The 18655-nt window shown below is 31.4% G+C and overlaps 2 protein-coding genes across 8 annotated transcripts in view; one reads left to right on the forward strand and one right to left on the reverse strand.

Moving 5' to 3' along the window:
• Positions 1 to 593: 593 nt before the first annotated feature.
• Positions 594 to 5375, forward strand: LOC129920503 (myotubularin-related protein 2). The gene is made up of 4 exons (XM_056001782.1): positions 594 to 845; positions 900 to 1475; positions 4041 to 4863; positions 4919 to 5375. The coding sequence occupies exons 1-4, from the start codon at positions 714 to 716 to the stop codon at positions 5230 to 5232; spliced, it is 1845 nt and encodes a 614-aa protein (XP_055857757.1). The 5' UTR covers positions 594 to 713; the 3' UTR covers positions 5233 to 5375.
• LOC129920509 (beta-1,3-glucosyltransferase) overlaps positions 5251 to 18655 on the reverse strand; it is a 35970-nt gene continuing 22565 nt past the window's right edge. For all 7 annotated transcript variants that reach the window (XM_056001842.1, XM_056001823.1, XM_056001833.1 and 4 more), the window contains exons 6-9: positions 15545 to 15677; positions 9293 to 9461; positions 8833 to 9097; positions 5251 to 5672 (exon numbers count right to left, since the gene is read on the reverse strand). In XM_056001842.1, the coding sequence (XP_055857817.1) occupies positions 5406 to 5672; positions 8833 to 9097; positions 9293 to 9461; positions 15545 to 15677 (834 nt within the window). In that variant the 3' untranslated portion in view covers positions 5251 to 5405. The remainder of the gene's footprint in view (positions 5673 to 8832; positions 9098 to 9292; positions 9462 to 15544; positions 15678 to 18655) is intronic.

Below are 18655 nucleotides of genomic sequence, written 5' to 3' on the forward strand. Positions count from 1 at the left end.
CCGTTAGACCTGTTTCTATACCATATTACCAGGGGTATACATGAAACGGTGTAAGCTCTGGGTCAACCTGGTAAATGTGTCAAAATTTTGCATGGATTTGACAGTTCGTTTCCCTCATTTTCAGTTTTAAGTCTAGTATGCAGCCGAAGCGAAACGAAAAAATTTTAAGTTTCCAAAAACAGCTAACATTTTAAGCCTGGTACGCAGTTCGAAATAAATTTTAGCTCCCATACAAATTATTGAAAAATGTTATCCAAGCTAAAATGGATCCCATACAAATTATCGATACATAACTTGTATGGGAATTTTATCTCGGCTAAAATTTAGCTCGATCTGCGTACCAGACTTTAGTGAAGACAGGCTATAAATAGTTAATAATGACTTTTTAAAATAGTTATCCCGGTTTAACTTTTTTTCCTCTGTGGGCTCCTAGTGAAATAAATTCCGTCCCTGTTGTAATGCATCAATTTTTGACAACCCAACTGACACTAGAAGCTACCCAAAAAATATCCTCACTTTTTTCTTAAAAAGGTACATTTCTTGTTTTTCTTTGAAAACAAAAATACTTTGGACATTAGCAAAACGAAAACTAAACAATAAAATCAAATAAACTGCATTCAATTTGTAATTAAATCTTTTGTATAAAATTCTTGATTTTATCTCGATTAAATTATTATATTCATCTTATCAACCACATAAAGTCTACATTAGCAATGGAAGCTTCAAATAATGAATCTTTCAATGATAGTAAATTCTCTCGCAAAAATGCAAGTTCGGATTCTTTAGATTTTGATCACAAAGCAATTTCAGCACGAATTAAAAGTACTCTTGAAAATGAAAATGGGGTAAGAACTATTCACTATAATAAATGAATTTAAAAAAATACAAAACCCATTTAGCAAATGGAAAGAGGAACACCTTTCACCTATCTTATCGGCGAACAAGATTTGGACCAACGAAACGATGTCAGATATATGTGTCCTTATACTGGTCCATTGTTTGGTGTTCTGATTATCACAAACTATCGACTTTTCTTTCGTTCTCTGCCTCAAAGGGAGGCACACCAAATTGTTATTGTAGATGTGCCATTGGGCACAATTTCTCGAGTGGAAAAAATCGGTGGGTCTACGTCACGACGTGAGAATGCTTATGGAATTGAGATCTCTTGCAAAGATTCAAGGACTATACGATTTGCTCATAAGCAACAGAATCATTCGAGACGATCGGTTTTTGAGAAAATCACTTCTTATGCATTTCCACTTTCGTTTAGTGGAAAGATATTTGCATTTAATTATACTGAAAGATTTGGTCAGAATGGTTGGGATATTTATGATAGTGTGGCAGAGTATAGTAGATTGGGAGTGCCTAATGAACTTTGGAGGATATCCAAAGTAAATGCAAACTATGCCGTGAGCGATAGTTATCCAGCTGTTTGGGCAGTACCGTCGTGTGCTTCGGATGAACTTTTGAAAAAGGTGAGTTAATATGGAGATTGAGATACTTTTGATTTCAAGTTAAATGTTTTAATGCTTTTGTTAAAATGTTTGAACTAAACAATAATTTTAAGATAAAAAAAAGATATCTAATTTAAATCTTAATCGAACAATGTCTTATCAGATACAATTTTTATTAATTTTATTCGCATTCGTTATTGTAAAACAAACGTAAGGTAGTAATAAAATAAAATACCTAAGTACCTATACGGTTTCTTTTTTGGGTTTTTTGTTTTTACAATATTTTTTATTACAAGTTACCTACTCTTCGAAAAAAAAACCTGAAATCTGATAAGTTACCTGACCAAAGCTCCAATCGCTTTTATCTTTTCTAAAATGTGTGCCTTCATTCAAGTGAAACATACAATGTTGTAAAAACAAAAACAAAAAAGAAACCGTGTGGCTACTAGTTGCGTTTTTTCGCATCCCCTCACAAAACACAGTGCGTCACTAGAATAAAGGCAGTCTATCAAATCGGGTAAAATTGATTAAAAAGCGTAGATAAAATTGTTTTTTTTTTTTTTTTGTAGAAAAGTGAAACGTTGATATTATATGTGCATTTGAACCAAATATGCGTTATTAACCTCAAAAAGGGCGAAAATAGAAGTTTGCACGGGAAATGCACTTTCACTGTGCACAATCACGGACTTAAGTGGAGAAATTGTATGAAATGCTTGGTAACACCTTAAAAAGTAATAAATTATAGTTTTCCATAACATTTACATTCGATTAGTATGATGGCTAGTCCAGTAAACTTTGGTTTTGATTTATGGAATGTTCATGACGTTTGTTTACCCAAAGTGTTTAAACTTGGCGAAAGCTTCTACTGTTATATGTTTGTCAAAGTTTGCGATTATTTTCGAACCATGTAACTCAAAGTTAATTTCTGCATATTATAAAAAAGGACCGTTTCCTATTACAATTTTTAGTGACCTTTGGTGATGATGCAAAAAATGTACCTATGTACTTCCTTTTTAATTTGTTTGTTTTCAATCCAAAAACCACTCACAATCCCATTTTTATTTTCCTCAAATGCAACAGTAAATAATGAAATTATTGAAATATTATTATTATTTTACCTTATTTGTTCATAATAGTGTTCTTATTCTGCATTTTGAGGCTTTTTAAATATTGTACAGATTTTTAACTTCACGGAATGTACAAACCATCTCACTAACATCAAACTAACACCACTTTCCATTTGATTTTGGCGCCAAAGTAAATGGAGCGAGCAGCTTGTTTTTGAATTATTTTTCTCTCGACTCTTTGTTTGGGTGTCACATGTTTTACTTTAACATTTAATCACTAGTCTCTCTCATACAAATTTAGCATGTTTACCAATACCATTCGCGACTGTACATAGTAGAAGTGCATTCTTAATGTTAGCTTCTATTTTTGCATTTTCTGTGGTACCTAATGGTAGGTCTTAGCCCAGATTTTGTTAAAATACACAAATTATTACAAAGTTTCACTTTTCTATACTAAAACTAATTTTGTCCACGGTTTTTCATCATTTTTACAAGATTTAAAAGCCTGCCTTTATTCTAGTGACGCAGAGTACAGTTCAAAGTAATGGTGCCCCCGGGCGCCCCTAATTTCTTTCACGCCCGGTACTGATCAAGATCAAAAACTGATTTTGTATCCATTTTCGTTGGTCACATCCTCGACCCAACACCTAGACCTACTCATTTAAAATTCTTTAGTTGGTTCACATCCACGTCTAAAATTAGCTTTGGCTATCAGTCTCATTATTTTTTGACATCTCGACCTGGGGACGATTAATAACCTTCTACGGGGTGGCATATCTCTAAGTTTCAAAGTGGATGTCACCATACTTACTGACAGAAAACAAATTGTTTCTTATTCAAGTATAAATTGCACGGTCTCTATAAAGATTTCTGTTCATTAGTTCATTGAATTCACAAATTATAAAAAGTTAAAAAAAAATAATCCTACAAATTACAATTTACAAGAATTTTTTCCCAAATATTGTGAAATAAGTAACAAATTTTGTTGCACCAATTTTTAAATATGTGCCCAAAATTATAAGTTGTTTAAGAAAAGTACAATTACAAATTTGAGCTTGAAAATTGCATTTTGTTCAATAGAGCCTCGTTAGCCATGAAGTAAAACCCCTTGTTTTAATTTGAGCTTTTTAACACGGTTTTTAATAAAAGGTTGTCTATTAGGTGTTTCTGATCGAATCCGAAGTCTATTTTGCCGTATCACGTCAGGGATATCTCAAAAACCTGATGTGATACTACAAAATAGACTTCGGATTCGGTTTTAACGACCCAAAGAACATACGACTAACATATTCATACCCCCAGAAAAAAATTTTTTTTTTTTTTTTGGTATTGACATTTTTTCGAGAAAATCTCAGAAACCTGACGTGATAGGGAAAAATTAACTTCAAATCTGGATTCAGCGACCCAAAAACTATATGAAAAACCTAGTCGCAACCCCAGGTCAGAACTTTTTTTTTTGTGTGTCTGTGTTATTAGTTTTACTTGTATGCATCCATAACCACATCATATTTTTTTTCAGGTCGGTGTATTTAGATCAAAAGGACGCATACCTATACTTTCATGGATTCACCCGAAAACAAACGTGTCCATTACACGTTGCTCTCAGCCATTGGTTGGCGTAGGGGGTAAACGCTGCCCAGAAGACGAATCATATTTAAATTATATTCTCGAAATGAATTCAAATTCCGACAAATTGGTCATTATGGATGCAAGACCGAGTGCCAATGCAATTGCCAATAAAGCCAAAGGAGGCGGTTACGAGTCTGATGAAATTTACCGAAATGTTGAATTCCATTTCTTAGATATTCATAATATTCACGTTATGCGTGAGAGTTTAAAGAAATTAAAAGAAGTTTGCTATCCTCTCGTCGATGACCAAAAATGGCTTTCATCTATTGACAATACACTTTGGCTAAAACATCTCAAATTCATTTTAGCTGGTGCGGTAAGGATTGTAGAGAAAGTAGATGCATTGCGCGTTTCTGTGTTGGTACATTGTTCAGATGGATGGGACCGTACTTCGCAGTTAACTGCATTGTCCATGCTGTTACTGGATCCATTCTACCGCACACTGAGAGGATTTGAAATTCTAATCGAAAAGGAATGGTTAAGTTTTGGTCATAAATTTCAACAGAGAATCGGTCACGGAGATGGCAAACATTCAGATGCTGAGAGGTCTCCTGTATTCTTACAGTTTATCGATTGTGTTTGGCAAGTAATGCAACAGTTTCCCAATGTCATGGAGTTCAATGAACACTTTTTAATAACTATACTTGACCACTTGTTTTCTTGTCGATTTGGGACTTTTCTTTGCAACAACGAAGCAGAGAGGTTAAAAGAAGGTATGTTTTTTTTATACTATCATCAATTTCAGTGTTTAATTTTATTTGTATGTAGATTTGAAAAACAAGACATGCTCGCTTTGGTCCTACATAAATGCCTCTCCCGAACAGTACCGAAATCCATTCTATAACAGCAATAATACCGGAAATGTCCTTAAACCGATTGCGAGCATGCGATGTGTCAAACTCTGGAAAGGATATTATTGCAGATGGAATCCTGGAGGCCATGCTCAAGCTAATATTTACCAAAGAACGAAAGACCTAATGGCTCTACAAGAACAACTCCAAAAACAAGTGAATGAAGAACGGGCAATAGCATTCTTAAGGCCGGTCCATCAACTGAAGCAAATGCTAAAAGTCAAACATTAAAAATATAAAACACACATCGATAGTAATAAATATTGTTATAATTAAAAGTGTCTCTGTATTTACAGTATTCCAATAGTAAACATTTTATATTTAAGTTATATTATTATTATTAATAACAAAATATATATTTATATACACTGAAAGTACATTGGTTTTGATTTCTTTGGCATAAGCTAAAGTTCCGCATGATTGGTTTTAAGTTCAACGTTGATTAAAGATCTGTGCGAGTCATCGGTTTTTTTATTTTGTATTTTATTGGAAGCATTTTTAATGATATCCTTTTTGATTTTTCTGCTTGGGGATTCATGAGCATATAATTTTTCATCTTGTTCAGCAAACCAATCTTGATAAACAGCAATCGGATCAAGTTGCCAAAATTTGTGAAATGAGACAGGTTTTTGCATTTTCAATAAGGGCTTGGGGTAGTCCATTGGGCGAGCCTGGTGAGAAGAAAAATAATCAAAAATAAGTAACAATTAATTAATAAATTAAAATTTGTTTAGAAAAATTCGTATGGGATGGGGTTTGTTTTCTCAATATTCTATTTATAAAACTAAGAAAATCTCTCTATTTAGTTTCATCCAAGGAGTTACATCAAATCATGCTAGGACAAAGATCAGTTGGTTTGAAATCAGAAACTTTTAAACTCTGTTTATCAGTGTTGAGAAGCTCATTTTTTAATATTTTGTGCGGGCGGTCAATAAACAGCTGTAGTAACCCCATTTCACTATGTACTAAAGCGAGCGAGACTACCTATGTCTATATTTGCTAGCTCACTAGGATTGTTATAGTAGAATTCTCCCAAATGGAGTCTACGTCTTTGAGAAAACGCAGGACATTCACAGAGAAGGTGTGGAATGGATTCCACCTCATCCTCACCCATGCAGCTTCTGCAGAAATTGCCAAAAGTTCCGTCTGGAACACGCTACAGTGATTAGGAAGACGAAAGAAGAGACTTAAATTAAGTCTATCTGAGTATACACCTCCACCAACTACATCTTCAGTTTTTGATCCGTCCGTGTAAAAATGGATCGAATTATCTTCCAGGAATTCCCTATCCCCCAGACTAGGGGATGGTTACCTGAAAGTTCTATCAAATTGCAGTTGTGGGATGGTGTAGTCTATTTTACTTGATCCGAAAGAGTTCAGAATATTAGAGTGACCAATGTTATTATTGATCCATTGGGAAAAGGCTTAAAGACGAATAGCTGTACTTGCAAACATTTGTTTGCCAAATATGTCGAGGGGTGTTAGATGGAACAGCGCGTCCAGTGCTGCGGAAGAGGTTGTGCGAAGTAACACAATTAGCTTAGTGTAACACAATTAGCTTACACTAAAGTAAGTCTATTTCTTAATTATAAGTTAATACTGTCCATATTATAGATAGAATTTTACTAAAAAACGATTTTTCACAGATTGATTTTACAAAGAATTGTGTGAATTATAAAACACCCTTTTTACACATTAGAAAAACCTTGTATGTAATTGAATTTTTTAGCAAATCGATATAATTACACGGTGTTACAAAAATGTGGTTTTAAAATATACGCGGGCGGAGACCTATCACGTTTTGTATAGCTAGTCGCACTGATTACGAAACGGTATTTAAAAAGTCCATAACACCCCCAAAATCTGGAGTTAGGGGCAAAAAACGGTTTTTTTGACCTTCACCCATTAAAAAAAATCTAGCTTCGTCAAATTTTTACCTATTTTCGATTTTTTTACAGTTTCTAATAGGAGATAAATATACCTTTTCAACAATGTATAAAACATGTAACTCGGTTAAACCATCTAGAATTTATAAGATGGCAAAGTTCAAAAATTCCATTTTTTTCGTTATTTATCCAACTTCTACATCAAATTAAAGTATATATTATCACAACAGTATGCTGTTTTAAAAATATATTCTAAAATAATATTTATTTCCAAATCAAACGAGGTATTTTTTATGAAAAACAGTTTAAAATTGGCTTAGAAAAAAAAATTTTCGATTTCAACCCAGATACAGAAATTCGAACTTCTAGGTATAGAACAAAAATGTTGTTTTGGCACGTAGTAGGATAACTTGGGCGCCAGGATTTGATAACGGGTTTTTGTAGAGGAGCTCAATACAAACTTTTTTTTTTTGGGAGGGGGGGTCTATCTCCCCCCGTTTAGGTGGGAGGGGCAGTTTTCTAAAAAAAAATTATAAAAATAAAAAAAAATTATTAAAAAACAACGGCAACACTTACAGTAATAAATGATACCATTTCCAAAAGGCAAAATTGTACATTTAATTCTAATTTTTAAATCAATATATTATAACCAATAGTTTTTGAAATAATCGATTTCAAAGTTAAAAATAGGCGAAAAAAAATTTTTAAAAACTCATTTTATACTATTTTTGTCCAGACTGAGAATTTTAATAAAAAAAAACTACTCACTAAAAAAACTGCCTCAATTGATTCCTTATCGAACAGTGAAAACTATATGTTCCTATGTCTTCTAGTTTTTGAGAAAATTTAAAAATAAAAACAAACTTGGTGGTAACACACACAAGTTGTTGTTGTTCATTCAAAACCTTCAAAAAACAAAAAATATTTTGAACAAAGAAAAATCTGATAAAATAATTTTTCAATTTTCTCAAAAACTAGAAAACATAGAAACATATAGTTTTCACTGTTCGATAAGGAATCAATTGAGGAAGTTTTCTGTGTGAATAATTTTTTTTATTAAAATTCACAGTCTGGGCAAAAATAGTATAAAATGAGTTTTTAAAAATTTTTTTCCCCCATTTTTAACTTTGAAATCGATTATTTCAAAAACTGTTGGTTATAATGTATTGGTAAAAGTTACTATTAAAAAAAAAATTAAACAAAGACAAAAAACAAAATGTGACTTTTCATCCTCATTTTGTCATTGTTATGAAATGCATACAATTTGTATTACATTAAGTTTTTTACTAAAGTGCAACTTCATGTGACCTAGGACAACATTTCAACCAATAATGAAAGTGACTATACTCTTTTTGGTGAAATACTTGATAATAACCCTTTAAAATTTTCCATTCAAAAGAAAATGTTATTCATACGCCATAGTGACCATGTTCAAGTTTTATATTGGGGAGAGCGGAACAACTCAATCGGAGTTAAGGGTCATCCCCTCTTCTCTTTTGACTAAGATTCGGGTACTTTGGGCATTGTATAGTCATGTTATAACCACACAAAATTTGTCAAATCTGATTAAAACTACTTTCCTTTTCTTCGAAGAGAATCGCGATAACTGTACTTCTTTCTGAAAGAGGAACAAAGGATTGTTGAATCCACTACTTCGCGTTTCATTATATCGAGTTTAACCAATAAAACAAAAACTAGTTCTTGAAAATTATGTTGGATTCAAGAATTTAATTTAAATAAAATTATTTGACCTCCTTCCTACTTAAAATGTCTGTTGTTACCATAAAGCCTATTCCGTTATTGAAACAACCACATCATCATTGCTAAGACTCATTTCAATACTAAAATTTTCACCTCTATACTAAAGAGCCCCATAATGAAAAGACTTTCATTTACACCCGGCCCAACGAAAATATTGTATCATTAACGTAAATAAAATTCATACCTGATGAAATCTCCAAGAGTGAATAGCTTCCACGTTTAATCCATGCAAACACGAACCTAAAATCATATCATCCGGCGAAGATATCGTCGGACAGGTGCATGACTGCACAATTTTCCTTACGGTCGGCAAACTAAAAGCAATCCCACCCCCGCCAGTTATATAATTGAAACCATCATCCGAATGCAGTCTAAATCCATAACGTTCACCCAAGTATACATCTGCAGTAGGATCGAAACACCCCAAAACTTCACAGACTCCCGATACACTGCAATGAAAAATATACAAAAAAAAAAAAAAAAAAAAAATCATTAAAAAAAATTATAAAGATATAAGATTATGCTTAACAAATAAATGGTATTCCCGCGAGCTTTATTGCATTTGGAGGAAAATTGAAAAATTCATTCGACCTAAATTAATTCTCTCAAAAATATATTTATATTTATATTGTATATATACAAACCTTAAAATCGTATCATCATCGGAAAGGAAAATCCAAAGGATCGGCCTATTGGAGATTTCGTTATGCCGTTCAACATCATTCAATGCTAGCTTTAAAATCGATAGAGTTTTTAAACAATGGCCCGTCTCTGTGTTTGGCACACCAGTTGCGAACGTTGGAATGTCTTTATCTGTTTAAAAAAAAAAACATAAGTCTTATCTGTTAAACAATATTTGCCGACAAATTCGTACCTAATTTATGATATAGGTATTTATATGTTTATATCGATTCAATGTTATCTTTTTTAAGGACAAGCAATCAAGTTGTTCGGAATAAAGCTAACAATGCAAGTTCTCTTAAGAATGGAAACAGGAAGGTAGTAGAGATAATATCGTCTTAACTATAGACACAGGAAATTAAATGCATAGCACGTTAAGATTGGATATCGTCCGAATTGCAGATACCACGTAAGGGTACTTTTTATTTTGACCACATTCATGTTGGGAATAGTAGATATGGACATGTTTTTGTGAATATAAACTGATAAAAATGTATCTTCTGGTTATTTAGGTGGCAAATATTAACATCTACCTACTAATATTCCATTTAAAGTTAAATGCATTTATAATTTAACTAATTTATTTTACCTCTTGAAATAAAGATGGACAGGGATTTATGTACAGTCGGACAAGATTGGATAAGTGTTTACCGGCTTAAACTATTCTTGTAAACGTTCACTGATACATGTTGTGTTCTTCTACTAAACGTAAACATCAAAGGGAAACAACTGGTTTTCCAATTGAGGCCAAATTAATTTTGAAGCAGAATTTCCTAGTTGAAAGCTGTTTTTTGATTTGATATCATCTAAAGAAAAATTTCGCATCAAAAAAGTCAAAAATTTAGGACATGCCATTTCTTTTTTGACATAATCTATTTTTTGGTGATGAATATCGAAAAAATTATTAAAATAAAATTTGTAGACCCTTTTTAGACCTACAATTTCGTTTTTTTTTTTTTTTTTTTTTTTTTTTTTTGACAAAAATTATGACCTCCAGCTGCCGCAAAGTCGTTTAGTCCGCGCCCACCGCCAAGCATGCCGCTCGTTCGGTTGTTTTTTTTTTAACTATCCAATCAATCTTAAGTGACAAGTTTTATGTCGTTTTCGATTGGCTCTCCGGAAGCGTCCGGAATCATTCAGAAGCCTTCTGAAAGCGTTTTATTCGCACGAATATGACAGGCAGAAGGCTTCTCAGAAGAGAAATTCTCTTCTCGATTTAAAATCGGAATTCACTCGAGAAGCACTAATACACGAATATTTAAAATTCAAATTAATCACTCAATCAATATTTTTTTTATTTTTTGAAATAAATTAATTTTTTTCCGAAACAAATTTTTTAATTCATTTGCAAACATACTCACAATATTTTGGAAACCAACTTCCCTATTAATTTCTTGAACATTACCAATTTTTAAAAAATTTCAAACATTTAATTTGAAAGAAAAATGAATTTATATAAATATTTGACATTTGAAATTTAATGTCGTTTTCGATTGGCTCTCCGGAAGCGTCCGGAATCATTCAGAAGCCTTCTGAAAGTGTTTTATTCGCACGAATATGACAGACAGAAAGCTTCTCAGAATCAAAATTCTCTTCTTGATTTCAAAACAGAATTCACTCAAAAACACTAATATTTAAATAACTAAACGTCAAATCAAATTTTCTAGTAGAAAAGCAAACAATTTTTATTTGATTATTCACCAACACAGTTATAAAATTTCAGAATTGAGTGGAAGCGATTTAAACTGTTTTATTGGATTTCAGAATGAGTGAATCCTTGAGTGAAACCAATCGAAAACGACATAAAAGAAAAACACACAAACACAAACAAAAAACAGAATTGAGTGGAAGCGATTTGACCTGTTCCATTCAATTTTAGAATGAGTGAATCCTTGAGTGAGACCAATCGAAAACGACATAAGAGATGTAAAAAAATACTACACCAGAGAAAATTAATGTCGTTTTCAATTGGAATCACTCAAAGATTCACTCATTCTGAAATCCAATAAAACAGTTTGTTGAGTGAATTTTGTTTTGAAATCGAGTAGAGAATTTTTATTCTGAAAAGCGTTCTTTCTGTCATGTTTGTGCGAATAAAACACTTTCAGAAGTCTTCAAAATGATTCAGGACGCTTCCGGAGAGCCAATCGAAAACTACATAAATGTAAGTTTAAAGATTTAAATATTCAGAATTTTCAGAAATTTGAAATTCCAGTTTTGACAAGATCCAGCTATACATAGTGACCTTCCCCCAAAGTCGAACTTTACAGAACGAGCGCTAGTGTTGCGGTTCCATCTCCAGCTTGGATTCAGGGTTGCCATTAGTTGAGTTTTATTTTTTTTTATCCTTATCGAGTTTGAATATTAATTAAACGCAAAAATCTTTCATGAACATTGACACAAAGGACAGGGTTGCCTTGGCAATGGAATACCACTCAGAGTTACTGCCTGGGAACGGGTCGTTATTCTGTATTCCTAAATTCTGTATGACCAAAATTCTGTATTTCAATAAAAAATTCTGGATTCCATTATTCTGCTTTTCTATTATTCTGTATTTCAAAATTCTGTAAATCCAAAATTATGTTTTCAAAATTCTGGAAATCCATTATTCTGCTTTTTGGAATTCTGTATATTCCCCACCTATACCTTTTTGTCTTTCCTGTTAAACAATTTGTATTCAATTAACAAATTAAGTAGGTATAACAGTGTATAAGAGCCGTTTGGTAAAACGCAAGTTAAGGATTTATGTTCTACATGAAACCTCATGTGACAGTTTTCGCAGAGAAAGAATTAGGGAATAAGAGATTATATTGTACATACATAAATATTTAAGTTTCGTTTCAGACCTTACAAAAAAAAAGGCAAAAACAAATAAAAAATAACAAAAAAACAAAATGGTGAAATATGTATGAAGATTCTTGGCTAAATATTACTATAGTTTTGGTATTCAAGGTATGTCATTCAAATTCAATCCAGTCATATGCAAATTAATTCGGGAGATACTTTACTTCAACATTTTCTTCAAAGAAAATACCAAAAATCTGTACTCCAAAATTCTGTAAATGATAAAAGAAAAATTGTTTTGATAATGAAAAAAAGTGCGCATTTTTTTCACTATCAAAACAATTTTGCTTTTATCATTTACAGAATTTTGGAATACAGAATTTTGAAATCCAGAATTTTGTATTTTCAGAATTTTGGAATACAGAATTTTGAATTGACAGAATTTTAAAATACAGAAATTTGAATTTACAGCATTTTGAAATACGGAATTTTGGAATACAGAATGTTGGAATCCGAATTTTGTCACATACAGAATTTCGACCCCAACCCTTACAGCTTCATAGCTGGGTACCGCCATTGGTCAACAATTTAAAAAAAGTAAGTGTCACTTATCTAAAATTCATTGAGTAAATAACGTTCTTCAAATCCCTTTTAAAATCAAAAGTGAAAAAATGTTATAGAGTAGACATTTATTTTTGCTGCTTAATAGCCATTCAAAGTTAAGATTTAAAAAATCATAATCTCGTTTATGGGTGCAGTTTTGTAGGTAGGTACTTGTCCTGAAAGTTAGAATCATTAAAAAAAATAATATAAAATTTTAATTTAGGTTCATTCCCGACAAACAATTTTGGTTCTATAAAGCTTTACAGATGCAATTGATGCTTCTGTAAAACATTAAAGAAGCAAAATTGTTAGTAGGGTTAACGTCTCCTTAAATAGTTTTAGTCACTAAATGAAGTATGCCATTTTATTTCTTGTGTAATAAAGAATTTTTAGAAAAAATAAAAAATTGAAATCATTTTAGCATTTTTTTCAATAGTTTTAGAGCTGTTTTTTTTTGTAACTCAGTAGGTATCTACTTAGCAAATTTTGCACTCGAAACAAAAAAAAATGATTGCTAAGAATAAACATTTTTTTTTAAACTTTTACATTTTTACATAATTCAACAATGAAGGATTAATAATAAATTAAAAGTATTCGCTTGTTATTTTTATAATTGTTTGCTCTGTTTATAATTACCGACGAACAAAGACGATCACAAAGTTCCCGAAATTTAGATTTTTTTAAGTTTTAAAATAAAAGATGTAGTTAAGGCAATAAAATTAAAATGCAATGCTGTAACGATAAAAACAGTTTTACCATTACCCATTTTAACCCTTTTCGTAATGTACCTAACCTATCTATGCAACAATTATTCAGCTTGAAATTTTGCCTTGACAACACAGTCATTATTTTATCATTTAAAAGAGTATGAGGACACTGAACAAAGTCCATGTTATAGCGGTAACACATTTTCATCCGTTAATCAAGTAAGCGGTCACTGTGGTGTATGCGTAACATTTTTTTTTTTGACATGAGGTTTTTAGTTTGGATTGATTTCATAGAGTATCACAACTCTTCTTTTTTATTTATAGCTAAAAATCCATTCTCAAAAATGGTTCTGTAGTTTTCGTACTCAGATTGAAGATAATAACACACCTTTCACGAATTGTATTTCATACTGATTGAAAAAACAAACATTTCACACATTCCACCTTAGCTGAAAGTTCCATTCTCCATCAATGAATCAATGGCATAAATGTTTTTAATTCCTTAATTCTAACTGGTAGTATTTAAAAATCAAAAAATTGCACTGAACTCAACTTAAATTACAGATAAATAAATGATTCTTTTTTTGTGGGAAAGCCTTTTAATAAAAAACATACACAGTTTAACAAAACGTTCTTGTAAGTTTATCTTAAAAAAAATTGATTTATTTCTTTTAAAGAAAGTAAAAACGATAGATATAAAAACAAATACATTGTTATACATTTAACTTTTAACAAGTTTCACTTATGTATCCTTTGAAAAAGAAAGCCGTCTGTGCCCTATATCATCGCCTCTACAAATTTCCGTTAACGATGGGATTCATGATAAGGTCCATTAACCCACTACTGCATGAATTAATATTAGCCGACGAAAAAATTAAAAAAATGCTTTGCATGGGTTCTTTGGGTTGTTTCAAAACGGTTTACATTAAAAAAATTTGTTTAAATTAATTTGTTTAAAAAATTTGTGTATACGCCAAATTTGGCTTCGTATGCATTAAGGGGTAAGAAATTTTACTAATTTTATTTATTCAGATTATGTAAAGAATAAAATTAAAAATATCAAGAGATAAATAGTTATCATTTAAAAACAAAATAAAGTAAAATAAATACATTGCATTACAAAAGGTTAAGAATTAATTCAAATTTGGCTCATTTTAAGCCATGGAACCAAGAAAAGCAATTTGTTTATTCCGTTATATATATTTTTTCTGGTTCACATTCTTTCCACTGTCAAAGTAAATCTTGCTCCAACATTTTCATTCACTCCCAGATCTTACAAAAACTAAAAAGTAATAAAATGATTGAAAAATATTATAGGTGAGCCTCACTCCCCCTTAATTTTTTGTGGTTACGCCCCTGGAAATGGGGTTAACGTAAAAAAAATATCTCTAAAAGCGAAGGGGCTCCATTTCTGAAGTAAAACATAGCTTCCAAGCAAAATAAAAATGTAAAGGAACAAAATTTTTCAATAAAAAAATTTAACAAATTGTGTAGATTTAAAACCCCTTAATGCATACGAAGCCAAATATGGCTTCCGTACTTTTTGCCCTCCCAAGACCAGGCCAATAATTTTTTTCAATAAAAATTGGTTCATAGCATACATAATAAGACAATCGATCAAAAATAAATTTTTAATTATACTTTTCTTTCCAAACAAACGCAGTAATTAACACTTAAAGTATGAATATATTCTACACTTTCGGACACACGAAAAAACTATATCTATGGGTTCTCAGAAACACAAAGAAGAGGATTGTATTGAATCTTTACCAAGAGAAAAGTGTATACAAATAGACAAAACCATATTTGGCTTCGTATGCAGTAGAGGGTTAAAAATATTCACTATTTTCAATAGTGTTTTGATATTTATTTACATTTTCTCCCAACCTTTGAGGTAAAAACTCTCTTCTAAATCTTAATCAAAAGGTGCTTTATTCATAGGAGGAGTTCTGAATTGATGGCTATTCTGTTTGTCTCTTTTTTATAGTGTAAACTTGTACCAGTTTTTTCACACACACACACACATCACATATCACATGAACTTAAACCTTGAACATAGTGTCTGCTTCCCTTAGGATAATAAGTTTTTTTTTAATCTTAGATAAATGAAGAATAACTTACTTGCATTATCACTGAAAAATCGCTTGTGTACAGCATATCTTCCCCAAGTCCTTTGTATCACTGGCACTCGGTCCGTAAGAAATTTGTGACAGGTCTTTATAACAAAATAAATGGTTTCTCTGCTAGCGGCAATCTGAAACAAAACAAACATAATAAAAAAAAAAACACAATTTTAACTGCCTCAGGCATTGTATAAAGTACATTATGGAAGTGTATGTTTTGAAGGATTTGTAAAAGACAACAATATCCTAGAAGTAATTCAGGAGTAGAATAATCCTGGTCAAGTGAGTTGATTTTTATCGGAGTACTTACGATTCGATGTTGGTTTCTTTACCTTTTTCGATACCTAATCAAAAATTGGATCTTAATGTTTGATTTCGAGTATATGTTAAGATAAATTGGTTAACACTAAGTTCATACTATCGGATTTATGTTTGTATACTCTTATAATTTAACACATTAACTTGTTAATGTCTGTGGTTGTTCACTCCACATAGCTATTAACCTTTTAGTTTGATATTGATATTTGAATTATCAAACAATGTTCAATAAAAATAAAAATAAATAGTTGGAGTAATAAAAAGTCTACATTTTATATTATTCAGCTTAAGGAAATGTCACTGTCGCTGCACTCAACAAAGCCTTCGAAATTGTGCCCACTAAGGACGAGGAATTCAACTAAATAAGAAAACATAAATGCTTCTCATGTGTTTATGTCCTTTTTTTGACACTTTATTCCAATTAAAAGAATCTAGTGAATTGAAAGTAATCATCAGACTATGTATAGTTGTGGAAATCGTAATACAGTTTGAACCTGTTCTATGAAGCTTATACAGCCAGATTAGAAAGGGACAAACAAAAACAAACCTAGTCTTCCCATAATCTCGTAAGGGCCCTAACTAAATTTTTCTTACTTCTGAGTTATAGAGGGAAACACTAAATCTATCGCAACTTGCATATAAAAATGAAAAAATCAAAAGTACATTTTGAATTTTCTGACTTATTTGAAGACCTAGGCTAAAAAAATAAATGAGAATAAATCAGAGACAGTGCCCTAACTCTAAATATGCAAAAAAATCAAAATCGGAAATTTTGTAGTTAGGGCCTTTACGAGATTATGGGCAATAGTAGACATGCAGACTTTCACCCTGACGGAAGATGAGGTAAGGCTTAGATATGGAGACCAGTGAAAATAAATTTAAAACAACACGTGTTTGAAGATAATGAGTGATGATGTCATTAAGGATTAATGGTATGGCGGGATTTTTAACGATTTTTTGTAAAAATACTCCCCTTATAAATAAAATGTTATACATAATTGAAGGTTTTGAATGAACAACAACATCTTGGTGTTTGTTACCATCAAGTTTATAGGTTGGAGCTATTCAGGAGTAGAATTGAACATAAGTGATTTAGCCGTCTGATGATCGGCTATAACCCTAGCCTATGAACTTGTCGAAATAAGTTATTGTTGTTCATTCAAAACCTTCAATATAAATTGATTTCACAGGCCGCATCACTGCGCGTATAAAAAACCCATACAGTTATGTTATACATAAAAGTTGTAGATAATTAATAGAATAACTTTTGTTTGGATCCATTTTATTCAAAAAATATTGAGATGAGTCAAAAACAAAGTGTTTCTTTTTTATTTATATTTTTGAGCCTATCACGCATATTGCACTAAATTTTAGCTGACATTTTCTCATCAACTTTGTGGAGAATCGAGAATACTAGAATTTTGTTGTATCCTTGATGTCAGAGATGGCAGATAATGTTCCTAAAGTTAATTCAAACATGTTATGAATTTCAAAGGATTTTATTTACAAAATTTAATCTCTCAATTTTACTAAGTTTCAGCAATTGTCGAAACGAAAGTTTGATTTTTTTAGCTGGAAATGTGTGAAAGCTAAATGTGGAAGCTAAAATTTAGCGCAATCTGCGTAACTAACAAAACATAGTTGAAATTTTATAAAAAAAAAATAATAACTTAATTTCAATCAAAACAGTTGATGATAAAATTTAGAGTTTTGAAAGTTTCAATATAGAAAAGAAAAAAACCTGGGTTCGGGTCAAAATCCTGAAAACCGAATTCCCGTAAACCTAAAATCCGGAAAATCCAAAATCCCCAAAAGCAAGAATCCCGAAAATCCAATATCCCAAAAATCCAGAATCCTCATAATCCAAAAACAAGAAAAACCAAAATCATGAAAACCCAGAATCCAGAAAACCCCGAATGGCGGAATATAACAAAAAATATAACTATTTAATTCCGTTAATATATCTTGGACATGATTTCAAGTTCTTACTGTGATTGCAACAGTGTTGTGTTGTGATTGATTAAGTAGAAAAAAATCGTGAAACTAAAATCAATACAACTGTGAGTTTTAGTAGGTATTTGAGTTATTCACTGTCCCCATACAAACTGGTAAAATAAAGTAGCTACGTTCATAATTTTGTATCAGAAAAACAGTCATTTTCTTTACGTCCCATGAATAACATTTGATACATAGAAATTTTCTGCACAGTATTTCCAGCGTCCATGAATCATATATGATCATAAATATGAAAATATTCTACGTCCCTACATAAATTTATTCAAAATCTTCTCTACGTCCAAACTTTTTTTGTGCTAGAAAGTATTGCGACTGACTCAGATATGAGGCAAAATGCTTTTTTTACCATTAATAATTTTGATTTTTTGTATAAAATATATCCGTTATTAAAAATACATGTTCATGAATCACATATACTTCATGGACGCTGTAAACGCGGTACAAAAAATAATTTATGTTCAAATGTGATTCATAGGACGTGATATTGATGTTTTTTTTCCAAGCAAGAACGTAGAGATGTTTTTCTACAAGTTTATATGGGGACGTAGAATAATATTGGTTTAGTAATAATGTTGAATCTTATATGATTCATGAACGTAGGAAACATGGAAGAAATACAATTCATGAATCAAAAATGATTCATTGGACAGTGAAGTTGTTAATTGGTGTTTTATTTTATGTTTCAATTAAAGTTTCAGTGACATACAATTTTGAAGAGTTTTTTGCTTTTTTGTTTTATTTTAGGGGTTTTGGCCTTTCTGGCTATTAGGTTTTT

The sequence above is a fragment of the Episyrphus balteatus genome, chromosome 1, assembly GCF_945859705.1.
Source record: "Episyrphus balteatus chromosome 1, idEpiBalt1.1, whole genome shotgun sequence".
Lineage (NCBI taxonomy): Eukaryota > Metazoa > Arthropoda > Insecta > Diptera > Syrphidae > Episyrphus > Episyrphus balteatus.

Coding starts and splice junctions, on each gene's coding strand:
- LOC129920503 (XM_056001782.1), top strand. CDS start 714: ATGGAAGCTTCAAATAATGAATCTTTCAATGATAGTAAATTCTCTCGC. Junction 1,476..4,040: donor CGGATGAACTTTTGAAAAAG/GTGAGTTAATAT, acceptor ATTTTTTTTCAG/GTCGGTGTATTTAGATCAAA. Junction 4,864..4,918: donor AGCAGAGAGGTTAAAAGAAG/GTATGTTTTTTT, acceptor ATTTGTATGTAG/ATTTGAAAAACAAGACATGC.